The sequence below is a fragment of the Prosopis cineraria genome, unplaced genomic scaffold (genome assembly GCF_029017545.1).
Source record: "Prosopis cineraria cultivar Desert tree isolate PC_DT_omini unplaced genomic scaffold, ASM2901754v1 PC1, whole genome shotgun sequence".
Classification (NCBI taxonomy): domain Eukaryota; kingdom Viridiplantae; phylum Streptophyta; class Magnoliopsida; order Fabales; family Fabaceae; genus Prosopis; species Prosopis cineraria.
This window is the reverse complement of record NW_026555332.1, coordinates 7,317,853-7,331,368: the sequence shown is the minus strand read 5'-3', so window position 1 is coordinate 7,331,368 and position 13,516 is coordinate 7,317,853. Positions and strand designations below refer to the sequence as shown.

The window sequence follows — 13,516 nt, the reverse complement described above, 5'->3', positions numbered from 1 at the left end:
TGGTGGAAATTTGAAAGGAGCTGGTGGAGATCGTTGAATGAATCAAAACCGTTGATTTTCCACTAAGAGGGAATTGGATTGCCTCTGCAGATGGAATCTCCACTGTGGCAGGGCTGGACAGTTAAGATTTAAAATATTTTTTTATATTTATAAAAAAAATTATAAAATACCAATTCAGGCCGTCCAAATTCAATATAGTGATTGTTATAATTTTTATAAATTTATTATTTATAAATAATGCAAATTAATATTAAAATTATAAAAAAAATTTAATATTAAATTTGGACGGTCACATTTAATAAATAATTTTATAATCTTTTATTTTAAAAATATAAAATAAGAGTAAAAATAAAAACATTTAATGTGGACTATCTGGATTCAAAGCGGTTAAGCTCAAGTCCGAACCCAATCACAATCGGGCATGCGTTTGTCCGTTTTCCTGAAGACGCCACATTGTCCGTTAATTACGAAATCACCCTAAATAAAAATTAGCCCCTATTTTTTTTTAAATAATTATACCAACTGTCATTAATTCTGTGTTCTTGGGTTTTATTCTCGTCCTTCAAATTTTTTTGTTCCCCTTGACAACCATAAATTATTCTCAGCTATAATTTAAATTTAAATTTATTCAGCTTTTAGCCAATTAGTGGTCTGGTTTGCAGGTATAGTATGGTATACATGCTTCAACCCTGACATTGTTTACTCATACGTAACATTGGAAGATAGTGACGTCATTTAAGTGGGGTGAATTCGAAGTATCACATTAAATAAAGGGAAAATATTAATAAAGACTCATTGATTAAACTTTTTTTTAAGCAATGCTCTTAAAGTTTTAAAATATCACGGCAATCCAGATGTTTTGATCTAATATTCTCTTTATTTTAAATTATAAAATATTTTTAAATAAAATTTTACATACTAATAAACCTTATTAAATACACTTAACAATCTTATTTTTTTAAAACAAAAATATAAAATTTTAAAAATATTCTTCATTTAATAACATTAAATATACACTTAATTAGTATTAATAGAGAAAGAGAAAATGTAATATTAAAATAAGCCTATTTAATAAAATTTTAATCATCTTAAAGTATATTATATTTTGAGATAAAAAATTTCTCCCAAAAGTATCTTATAATTTGGGATAGAGAGAATATTAAATTTATGAGAGAAATGACAAAATTTGCTATTATTTAAATTAATATCAAAACTATCCTACTTTACTTGTTTATTTACTAACAAAATATTATTCATTGCCCTATTTCATTTGATTTCATTTTAAATATTTAAATCATCTTAAAATAATTTGTTAATTCTCATATTATATATTGTTCATTTACTTATACATTGTTGTTATTGTTCTACTTCTCTTGTTTATTGTCTTACTTTCACTTGATTTCATTTTAGATAAATGAACAAGTAGGGCAATAAATAATATTTCGTAAATAAATGAACATGTAAAGTAAAGCAATGAATAAGTGAAATAGGATAGTTCTAATGCTAATATAAATGAGGGGTAATTTTATCATTTTTATCATAAATTTAATATCAAATTAGGACATCTGAACTATAGTGATATTTCAAAAATTTAGGAGCTTTGATTCAAAATAAGTTTAGTCAATGAGTCTTTATTGATATTTTCTCTTAATTAAAGTTAAATTTAATAACTAATATATAATAAAATAGAAAAAATTTGAATCTTGAGATTTTGTTAAATTATGAAGATAATATGTTCTTCCGTGTTCTGGGACAATCCATTCCTAACAAGCAATTATATGCAATAACCCTTTCAAAATATCCTACTAGTATAATTATCATCATTTTGTAAGGGCTTCTCTTGTTTTGTTTCATAACTTTCTAATGAAGTTCATCAAACTAACAAAGCTGTGTAGAACTAGAACCTTCTGATTATATCCCACAATTCACGTCTCTTCTAGGTGGGAAACAAGAACTCGCTCAGTAGATCTGTTCAGAAATAATTTAAACTTCGTCGGTTACATAATATGCTTCCAATTTTTGGTAACCATCTCTCCATTTTCCTTATATTATGGGGCATGAAGGATTTTTTATTTCAGTTCAAGGTTTTTTTTTTTCCTTTTTTTTTTTGGTAAACTGTTCAAGGTATTTTTAATTCACTTTATGTTTATTTCAAGTTCCTCAGCTGACCCGAACGTAAGCATCATATAGTCAAAAGTCATAATCAAAAGGTTTTGCCCAAGATAAAAACAACTCGTCAGGGACCCCAGTGCTTTTTTATTGTTTATTTTTCAAGTAAAGACTTCAAATATTTTTATGTTCAACGTAAGGTCAGACTAGTTTTCTGAAGCAGTACTTACAATTATTATAAAGACAATTTTTCAAGTCTGGCTCATCCAGCAGTCTTCTTGATCCGATCTGTTAAAATGCTAAACTAAATGCATCTTCCCCAGGATCCTATGTTGTGTTTCCTCATCATTCGCAATTGTCAAGGCTCAAAAAGATAAAATATTAAACTATTATTATGACGTCATTACCATCGTAAACCCCAACATATGAATACTTTTCTCAGTAAATGCATAAAAGGGTTGACAAGTTGGTAGATGACATAAAAAATCAAAAAATAGAAACTATGATTCCAAAACATGAAGAATTGAAGTTTAAAAGTTACTTTTTATGATTTTGAAACCTTTTTTTTTTTTAATCTATTTACATGTCAGATCCTCTAATATCCGGCGGGCACACAAGTTAAAGAACAACTGTTCTATCACAAATCTGAGAAACATTAAAAGGGTATTGAGTTCCTTTCAAAGAAGAGAATAATTTCATGAATGAAATAAATATTTTACTTTCTCTTCCTCCTATCAAGTGCAGGGTTCCTCATATCATTTTTTGCAAGGGAAGATCCAGGCGGCATACCATATGGCATTGGAGAAAGAGCCTGAGCAGATGATATCGTCACTGGAGCATTTGCAGCCGGTACTGCTGGCAGAGCAGGCACCGGCAGCTGAGACAGAGTCGAGGCAGCCGCAGGAGGTGCAGGCGTGGTGCTAGATTCAGGAAGTGACCTGGGTAAAATGTGTTTTAATCGATTGTTCCTATAGTTCTTCCAGAAGTAGAATTGTTGTCTATGTGCAAGTTCCTGAAAGTCCAATGGCGACATATGTTAAGTCTCTAATTCTACAGTGATAATGACTTCAAGGTTTTCGTAATTCATAAACCATACTGATCATCTGATTGTGAATTGAGATAAGTAAGATAAAGTAGGTCCAAAATATAACCTTTCACCTTTATACTATGTTACTAGACAAGAACAAAAAGGTGAAAATCTCCAAGATCATGACCCAACAGCCCAAGAGAATCAATCCCACATGCATCTTTGAGAGGAGAAAAGACAGGATTTGTTACCAGTTGAAGATACAGTATTTACCTTATTACCAGGATGTGCCATTGCATTTCGAAAATTTGCATTCTGAAGAAGTTCAAGAAAGAAAAGGCAGTGAGGATACCTAACATTCAGAAAAAATGAGTCAGTGGATTAACAAAACAATCATTTCCAGATTGAACTAAGGATCAACGTAACTCAAGGTTGGGAAATCCCCTGGTTGAAGGGCCTTGTATATCTATGTGTTTCAGTGGGACAAGTTCATAATAATGCTTACATAATAAACTTGATGTATTCAGGTCGTTGCCAATATTGAAGGTACTTCAAGTATCCAATGAATGCTTCATCTTCAAAATATCGATTCTGAGCCAAATCTGTGAAATGATGGATCAAGAATCAGATAAAACGCTGAGAAGGGGAAATTCCCAAGCCTATCAAAACGATTAGTTTCTGAATCTAAAGGCACATAAAGTCATGATCAACTTATTTTACAATTTACACCTCTTTAGTACAAACCATGTGAAAACTGAAAACATGACATCAGTCTCAATTTCATTTTCCAACCAAATCCTCCTTCATCCACTCTCACCTTTAATGGATCTTTTCTGGAGTCACAATAACATATTGCTACAGTAATCTCAATCAGATATGTAGAAATGATCATGTATTAAATCCATGGTATTTCACATGTTTTATCCTATCCATTAATCTATTCTTTTTTACTGTATAAACTGTTAACTGTATATATAATGAAAGAAAATAAGTTACAAAAAAGGAGCCAAGTTTGTAAAACAAACAACGAAATTTTAGGTAAAATAAACTTTAAAAAGTACGCAACTCTTTGAATCTTAATCATCTTTCCATTATCTAAGGAAGTCAATTAATGTTTATATGAAATCATGTCTTTATTCCTTTACTTCTAGGGCAAATCAGGAGTAGGGTGGGGAGAAGGGACAATAATTCTTACATCATATAATAAGAAAAATGAGAAAACCAAGTGAAATAGAACTTAACAATCCAAAGGCCACTAGAAGGCAGGATTAAACGTAAACAAGTTGAAGCATCACTAAAACAGTTAACAAATAATTCATATAGTCCTTTAAAAGAAGTGCATGTGCCAGAACATTCAGAAGGCAGGAACACTTCAGTAGAAGGTACATTTTATTATACATTGGTTGTTCGAACTTTTCTGAAGTCTTTGAATGAACATCAACTCTCTAATACCAGTAAAATTTTCTTTGATACTGGAAACTCTCATTTCCCCCAGTTTTTGTGCTGTAAAAATGCATGGACTAATGAAAACCATGGAGACAAGGAGAAGTCGGAAAATTCATACCTCTTCAATTGTAAAGCATGTATTAATGCGGTTAAGCAGTTTACAAAAAGCAATGAAATGGACTTAGCATTAATGTGGATTTGGACCATGAGAAAGTGACTATTGGGCCAGCTGCTTGTTTGATTAGGTTAGGAGAAGTGGAATGGGTTAAGGAAGGAGTGAGGTTAAATAGTGATGAAAAAGGGCAAGGAGCAGCGTGAGGGATTTTCATTCTCTCTCTTTCTCAAAAATTTCTCTCTTCCCTGTGATTATTCTGCTATTTCCTCATAGTGAATTAGTGTAATGCATTGCTTCAATTGCTCTCTTGAAGTGCCAAATTGTTATTTGTGATGGGTTGTCAAAAATTGCAGTGCCTATATGAATTGCACAGTGGCAGTGCAACACATGACCAAGGTCCAAGACTTCATTGTTTGTAAGAGCAAAGCTTAATTTCTACTTGATACTTGACACATCCTTTCACGGCTCAATTTATTGTCCTTGGTTGTTCGTTCTCTTTGGATTTTGTTGAAGGTCAAAGGATCATGGTGCTTTATCATGCACTAATTTTTACTCTTTACAATAAATGATAGTCATCCTTTGATTGTGATAACTAATACCATTCCTCATAATCGTAAATATATCAACACAGATTTCAGTTTGTATGTATCAAGCATCACAGACCAATTTATTTATGCTTTTGAGGAGGAAATCTTAGAACTTATTGTCCTACTTCATTAGCTGCAGCTGCTAAACAAAGACACAAAACCATTTTTCTTGAAGCAGAACATACGGGGCAAAAAGCTGTCTTCCATAACGGAATTTTTATCATCTCTAGCACAACTATATCACAGATATCAAAGGCTTGTTTATTCATCCTCCAGTTCTCTTTTCTTGTGTTCCAGGTGTTGAATTGGTAAAACTATTCAAATATATACTTAAGGGATTCTCTTACATATATTTAGAAGAAGGCTCTAAGGATTACAACCCTTTGTAACTCTATTTTACCAGGACATTTTTAAAGGCAGATATAGTGTTTTCTAATCCCCAACATTGTGAAGCATTTTGCAGAATTTGATGAGAGGGTACAGCGTTGGATACATGGTCCCCCCCTCATTTTCCACCGCTAGATTCTTGCAAATGTCGAAGTAGTCAAGCTTTATGGGGACAAGTACCAGACTTTTCAAAAGAGTCAATGGAGTATCTCTATATTTCCTATGGGTTATGTCAATATCACAATGAAATGAAGATGTAGCATTTTGGGACTTGGCTTACATGTATAACTAGTTCATGGTACAACTGAACTTCACAAAATATATTGCAGTAATGGTTAACCATTGGGGTGAAGCTTTGCCTAAATTTTCACATGACCAGCCTTGCTGATTAAAGTGTCCTTTGACTTAACACAGTTTATTTATCATATCCCATATTATGTAGAAGTTGTTCCTTCCAAACTGACGATCAACTTACAATGATAGGTGCCTGCACTAAATCTACATTTAAAACATGGATGTCTCATTGGATCAATGGCTTGAGGACAAGGTCAATGTCCATGGGGGGAGTAATGTAATGAATGGGCTTAGCATTAATAAGGATTTGGACCTTGAGAAAGGGGCCAGCTGCTTGTTTGAATGGGCTTAGGGGATGTGAAGTGGGTTAAGGAAGAAGTGAGGATAGATAGCAATGAAAAAGCGCCAGGAGGGCCGCATTGTGGTCTCTCTCTGAATAATTTCTCTCTTTCCCCTGTGATTATTCTGTTTCTCTTATTTCTGTGTAATGTGGCTTAGCTTTATGATGTGAACGCAAGCTTCAACTTTGATTGTCATTAGTAATATCAGTGTGTTTTCAGTATAATATTTTCATCATAACACAAAAACATATACATGAAAGGGCATACATCAACTACTGAGAATTTCCTTCCACACCTTTTTCCTATTTTAAAAGGAATAAAAACCCTTATTTTTAATATAAATGATGCTGTAGATGCGGCTAGCTAAGTGAAGCCTAAATTCCCAAAGTATTTAAAGCAAAGTATAAAAAATTAAAAAAAAGGTTTAAAAAAAAAAAAAAGAACATACAGTGAATGTAGGTGGGATTAGCCAGGCATTGAACAAATTCCAACTCAAGTAAAAATCGCTGCCGGCCGTCATCTGGATCTTTGTATATATTCTTTGGCCTAAAGGGAATGCATTAACCATTAGTCATTTGAGTACAACCAATCCACTGAACCCAAATTTGTAAATATTATATATAACATCTATCCTTTTTTTCATTTTTTGAACCAAAACAGCCTCGATTATCCATTAGTATACCATAATTTTCCTAATGGAGAAAATGGGGCAACACACAGGAAGGAGAAGACTAAAATTACAATGACAATTATATAAAATAAATGCCAAAAGAAGTAGAAATAAGGGAACTTGTGCCTACGAGGACGGAGAAGCATCGGTAGAATTCTCGGTTTCCATTTTAGAAGCCATGGATCCCCCAACTACAGAAACGAACGGAAAAAAATGAAGAGAAAAACAAAAATTGCATAACGGTCTTCGAAAATTGCATAAAGGACAATGAACTGCGATTGAGATTGAGAGAGGGGCAAAGATAAACCTTTTAACGTGGCAGCCGCTGTCGAGATTAGAGAATCAGGGAACTGTGAACTACGAAGAGCTTGACGCCGGGAAGTGGGGAGTCCAGAAAACAGGTCAATTCGTAAATTCTTAAATGAATTTACAGCTTAAACGGCACCGTTCATATATTTATAATTATGAAAATTAATGTTTGGACTTCACAGTTTACTTGTTTGTTCAATCTCATCCCCTGAATTTCGCTCCGCACAAATATTGTCCAGCGTGTTTCATAGGAGTTAAATAGAAAAAATATCAACCGACATGGTAGCAAATTTATATCAATTAATGATTAATAGTTTTAAAATTTTACGACAATCCTTTGATCTTTGACATATATTAATTTTTATATGAAGTTTTTAAATTATCCCTAAAATATAAAATAACAAAAAAAGTTACTCTTATTATCACTAACCACCAGATCACCACTAGAGACTTTACTGCTAATGAGGTCACCAACAACTAGTCACTAAAATTCTAGCACTGGTGATGCTTATTATTTTTTAATTGGCAAAAGTAGTTAAGAGATTTGATCCTATAATCTCTTGACTATCTAAAAAGTTTGGTAGTCTATAAGTCCATTTAATAATATATAGCAAAAAAATGTAATAATTAAGTTTGTAAATCACTTTCATGTTATAATATAATAGTGTAATGTTAACTTTAAAATCGCACATGTTATTTTACTAATATTATTTGTTAATTTGATATGGTCAATTATAAATCAAAAACTTTAAAACTTTATGCATTTTACTTATTAAAGTTTGAATATATTGTTGTTAATCATAAAATGATTGTTGTCAAAATGCGAATGAATATTTATTAATGAATGACTAATACTTATATAATTAAACTCATCTTTTCAGCTTTTTTGTTAAAAATTGAATGAATTGTTATTAATTTCAAGCAATTATTATTAAGCTCTAATTGATACTTGTTGATAAAAAATTAACAATTGTACAATTAAGCTTATTCTATCCATTTTATAACTTGTTAAAGCTCGAGTATATTATTATTAATTTTAAATGAATTATTATTAAAATTTAAATATATATTAATGGTAACTAAGTGTTGGCGAGAAAAGATGAACCTTGCATTGGACCCAAATTTTTCAAAACTTGCAATGAAAAATAATAAAAGTTTAAATTATTTTAAATGGGTATGGAAGATCAAGAATGATAAATGTCAACTATTTTGTTTGACTGATAGGGAATTATAAAAAGCCTCAAATTTGGAATCATTGTCATCGCTTTTTTGTGTTTAAGTATCTATTCAAGTTTTAATAAAAATTTATTTAAAATTAATAATAATTCATTTAGGCTTTAACAAGTTAAAAAAATGGATAAGATATGTTTAATTATAAAAGCATTAGTCTTTTATCAACAAATATCTATTCATATTTTAACAACAATTTGTTTAAAATTAACAACAATTCATTTAGGTTTTGATAAAAAAAACTCATAAGATGGGCTTTATTATATAAATATTAGTCATTCATCAATAAGTATATATTTATGTTTTGATAACAATAATGTCGTAATTAATAACAATATATTTAGATTTTAACAAATAAAATGCATGAAATTTTAAAACTCTTGATTTGTAATTGACCATATTAAATTAATAAATAACATTAATAAAATAACATGTGCCATTTTAAAATTAACTATACAATGTTACATTATAATATGAAAATGATTTAAAAACTTAGTTACTACATATTGGTGGCTATTAAGTTTTTTAAGTAGCTAAGAAATTATGAGATCAAACCTCCCACAAACCTTTGCCAATAAACCTCCCACAAACCTTTGCCAATTAAAAACATAAAGTGTCGTTGGCCAACGTTGCCAGTAGCAATGTCTCTAACGTCCGGTGGCCAATGTTGACAACAGTGGGATGGTTTTTTTTTTTTTTATAATTTATGAGCAATTCAGTTATTTCATGTAAAAAATTAATATCAATCAAAAATTAAGAAATTGTAATGAAATTTTAGAATCTATTAATTCTTGAATATTTCCCCTTTAAAGTAAGCTGCACTACTTATAACATATTAATAATTTTATTTGATGTATACCAATTATTTTGAGTTTTACATCATTTTCAATATACTATTATTGTGTCTTTAAACCTTTTGATTTTTCAAAAAAAAAATTATTCAATACCGATATTTGGAAATAACCAAACAAATGAAATTGCTCCACGCTTGTAATGCACCATCTCCTCCCGGCATCGAATATAAATCCAAATGTTATATCAACACTTGGGACAAAATATAAGCATGTGTTAGTATTAACATAAAGGGTTAGATTATGCTTAAACATGATGACTTGAATTCAAGTTCATATGTATAAATATATATAAAAAAAATGTCTTTGAAAATACTCCTTTTAATTTAGTTTCAAAAGAAATTCAATAATAGATTGATCTGAACACAGAGTTTTAGTAATAAATTTGTGCCTCACACTATTATAATAATAAAAATATTTTTTTGGCCAATTAATAATAATAATAATAATAATAATAATAATCTTTTACATCATGAATTTCTTGTTCTTTTTATGATGTTAATATATTTGATATTTTTATAAAAAAATTAAAATGGATTATATACAGATGTTGTAGCTTAATTGTGAAAATAGAGGATATAGAATGTACATTTTTCTAGATATGTTATAATCACAACAGATAGAATGTTCACTTTCTACATGATCATATAACAGAATTTACTTATAAAAAGATATTAGTCACATTTCATAGATAAATAAAATAATTTTTTATCATTTATGAGTATCATTTTATTAAAAATAATTTTATTTGAGACATGCTCAGTTGTTTAAGGCACCTTTCCCAAAAGAAAAAAATAAAGATTTTTTTTTTTTTTAGTATAAGGGTAAGTTGTAAATGCAATGGCCTACCGTGGTATAAGTTGTCCGGGGACAATCATGTCAAATTTCAATTATCGCTGGAGTGTATAGACGTAAGCATATCCAAAATCAACTCAAATGACAAAATATCTAGATAGTGAGAGTGAACCAAAAAAAAAAAAAAAAGGACCATGTAATGCAAACTTTGGTTAATTAAAATATCACCTCTATTTTATCAACAAAAAAAAAAAAATCTCCGCACGTACTCTTATTACCTCTAATAATTTCACTAAAATTAAAAAAAAAATATGTTTAAGTTATTAAATTTATCTAAAAATAGAATAAATTTATAATTTTATTTTTATTTAAATAAAAAATTTTAATTTTATATTTTCTTCTTATAATTAATAAATTTAAATATGAATAATATTCAACTTGCTAGAGAGTCAAAGTAGTTTATTCAACTGATGGATTGGGTTTGAATTTTGCAAGGCCATCATCAATAATAGCAGTCTTACACAGTGAAATCCAGATTAGTTTAGACAGATGGCACTAATATTCTCATGTATTGGAGTGATGAGATTAAAAAAAAAAATGTCAAAGAGAAATTGGGATTCAAAGAGCAATAACTTAGAAGATGGATTATATTTAATTCCTTATTGCAACTCAGAATCAATATTGATCAGTCAAGGAAGTTGAGAAGCAGGGGATTGTAACTGCATGTCACAGAGCATCTGACGCAGCTCAGAAGCTTCCTGTTTGAGACGAACATTCTCTTGAAGGGCTCGGTCATGGCTATCCGAGACAAGGTTAAGCTTATCCAGGAGTTGGCGATTCTCGCTCCGCAGCCAAACAACCTGTGACCAGAGCTCGTCTAGCTGCTTCTGCTTCCTGGCGCGTGACCTACGCGCCGACTCTCTGTTCGATATCATCCTCCTGTGTCTCCTCTCGTTCGCCGCCACTGCCGCCGTGCTCTTCCCCTGAATCTGATCCTCCGCTTCGTCGGAAGTCGACTGAGACGCCACGTCCTGAAGTTGAGGAAGAGGAAAAGGGTTGATCTGGGAATTTTGGTGATGGAGTTGAAGACCGTTGTTGCAGATTAGTGTTTGGAGGTGAAATTCCATTAAAGTGGTGTTTGGCGAGTCGGAATCGACGAGAAAATTCATGGCTGGTTGAAGAGAAAGAGGAAGAAGAAGATTGAAGTGATGATCATAGAGAGAGAGAGAGAGAGAGAGTGTGTGCGTGTGTTTGGGTTTAATTTGTGAAGGAGGGAACGGTGGTGGCAATATTATATAGGAGGGAATCAAAGGGGGAATTATATTAATGCAAAAATTAAAATTGATCCCACTTAAAAGCATATTCAAATTTCTGGCCACCACATTTTTCTGGGCTCTGTTCATTTAATCAACCTAGGTGAGATGAGGCCGAATTGGTTGCAAGAAATTGGAGCAACCAACCACATCATGTTGTAAAAAGTGGACTTTACTGTAGACTTTTATTTTTTTATTAATTTAACTATAATTATTGTATACATAATGTTTGTTTGGATGGCGTCTATAATCAATTTTGGATATTAAAATTATGATTTTATAAAAATATATTCAAATATTTTTATTACATGTTAAATTCAATTATAAATTTAAAATTATTTTTAAAAAATATTTAAACACTCATTATATATATACATAAAACCATATTTTTTTAAATATCCAAATACCTATATATATACATATATCAAAATTAATTATAAACCCAAAAATATGATTTGTAAAATAATTTATATGATTTTTGGATAGATTTTTTTAGAAAAATATAATTGAAAAGTATGTAATAGTAATTTATGAGATAACATGGTTTTAGGTTCATAATTGATTTTGACATGTATGGGGTGTTTGAATATTTTTTAAAAAATTATGATTTTGGATTTATGATCAATTTTAACAAGTATAATTGATGTTTGCATATTTTTTTAAAAACATAGTTTTAGATTTATAATTAATTTTAACATATAACATGGGTGTTTTAATATATTTTTACAAAACCATAGTTTTACCTTGATTTCAATTTTACTTTTTAATTTTGATTAAAATTAACCTTATTAATTAATTTTATAAATAGATTATATATCACATAACATAATCAATTATATTCAAAATCAATCATAATTAATAATCAGTTTTTTTCCTACTCATTTATACCCAATTGAAATGCAAACATACCATAGTATTGTGTTACATATATTTATTAGCTGTTGATATATAATTATAATTATAATTTTGTATATTAAAAAATTGCATTTATATTTTATTAAACAGTCATATAAAGGAAGAAAAAGACAATTTAAACACGATAAGAAGGTGGCTGTTCATGTAAAATTATTTTCCTTTCCTTTCCTTTTCTTTATGAATCAAAAAAGCTGTTTGTGTCATGAAAATCCCTTTCTTCTCCTTTCTCGAAATGACCCTAAAGTTCCTCCCTCATCCACTGAACCAAATGGACCATAAGTCTTGTACACAGTCTTAGGTAAGAAATTATTGATGATTGGTGAATATAATCTTATATTGTTATATTAATTTTTAACTTTAATTTAAATTAATACCTAAACTTAATATAAATGAGATTTTTTTATGAATAATTAGATATTAATAAAACACAATGAGGTCCTACAATTCATATAATTATATATATTATTTAGCAAAATGAGACTTGTTATATATTCTTATTGTTATTGAATATAGAATAATAGAATTGTAGAAACATAGAAGGTATATTATCAAATGCATACAAAATAGTAACAAAAAGCGTGTATATATTTATATTAAGAAAATAACAAATGTGGGACAAATGCAATGTTGTTGAAACTGAACCGGGCTGGACCGGACGACTGCCACCCACTAAATAAAATAGTTTGGTTCAACTAATTGAACCAATCTGGCATTTGACTCGGGTTGACCCAAATTGAACTGGCCAGTTTTGAGAGAACCGGTTTTGGCCCGAAAACTGGAGCTGAGTCAACCCAGTTCAAAGTCAAAAATTTTTTTAAAAAAAGAAATTTAGACTGAGTTGTTTAGATTCGCAATTTCACTTCTCTAATCACTAATTCTCTCTTTTCTTCTCTTCTCTAATCTCTAATCTCTCCTTCATAGCCCAAGCTCAATCTCTAGCTTCTTCTCTAACCTCTGCCTCCAGCTCTAGAGATCCAACTTTTGGCATTGAGACCGGAAGCTTGTGAGTTATGATATGATGGTGTGCCTCTAGCTCCAACATTTTCCTTCAAGATCACAAGCTTGTACTGATATGCCTCTACCTTTAGCTCCAACGGTCCAAGCATCTAGGTTTTGGAGTCGAGATC

At 30.4% G+C, this 13,516-nt stretch overlaps 2 protein-coding genes across 3 annotated transcripts; both read right to left on the bottom strand.

Moving 5' to 3' along the window:
• Positions 1-2,632: 2,632 nt before the first annotated feature.
• On the bottom strand, positions 2,633-7,390 carry LOC129306506 (mediator of RNA polymerase II transcription subunit 31-like). 2 transcript variants are annotated; one of them, XM_054947142.1, is made up of 6 exons: positions 7,284-7,390; positions 7,107-7,167; positions 6,755-6,852; positions 3,642-3,738; positions 3,410-3,488; positions 2,633-3,121 (listed from the first exon to the last, which is right to left on the bottom strand). In XM_054947142.1, exons 2-6 carry the CDS (start codon positions 7,154-7,156, stop codon positions 2,825-2,827), a joined length of 621 nt encoding a protein of 206 aa, XP_054803117.1. In that variant the 5' UTR covers positions 7,157-7,167; positions 7,284-7,390; the 3' UTR covers positions 2,633-2,824. The 2 variants fall into 2 exon arrangements, with proteins under 2 accessions (XP_054803117.1, XP_054803125.1); XM_054947150.1 differs by having other exon boundaries at positions 7,278-7,364.
• A 3,209-nt stretch (positions 7,391-10,599) lies between these two features.
• LOC129306520 (basic leucine zipper 43-like) lies at positions 10,600-11,433 on the bottom strand. Its single transcript, XM_054947161.1, has one exon. The coding sequence runs from the start codon at positions 11,328-11,330 to the stop codon at positions 10,851-10,853; it is 480 nt and encodes a 159-aa protein (XP_054803136.1). The 5' UTR covers positions 11,331-11,433; the 3' UTR covers positions 10,600-10,850.
• Positions 11,434-13,516: the final 2,083 nt, after the last annotated feature.

What these genes read in the sequence shown, in the direction of transcription:
- LOC129306506 (XM_054947142.1), bottom strand. Translation starts at nt 7,156, where the DNA reads ATGGCTTCTAAAATGGAAACCGAGAATTCTACCGATGCTTCTCCGTCC. An exon ending in TAATCCCACCTACATTCACT is followed by an intron (nt 3,739 to 6,754) that starts GTATGTTCTTTT and finishes ATCATTTCACAG; the next exon opens with ATTTGGCTCAGAATCGATAT. An exon ending in GAATACATCAAGTTTATTAT is followed by an intron (nt 3,489 to 3,641) that starts GTAAGCATTATT and finishes TCTGAATGTTAG; the next exon opens with GTATCCTCACTGCCTTTTCT.
- LOC129306520 (XM_054947161.1), bottom strand. Translation starts at nt 11,330, where the DNA reads ATGAATTTTCTCGTCGATTCCGACTCGCCAAACACCACTTTAATGGAA.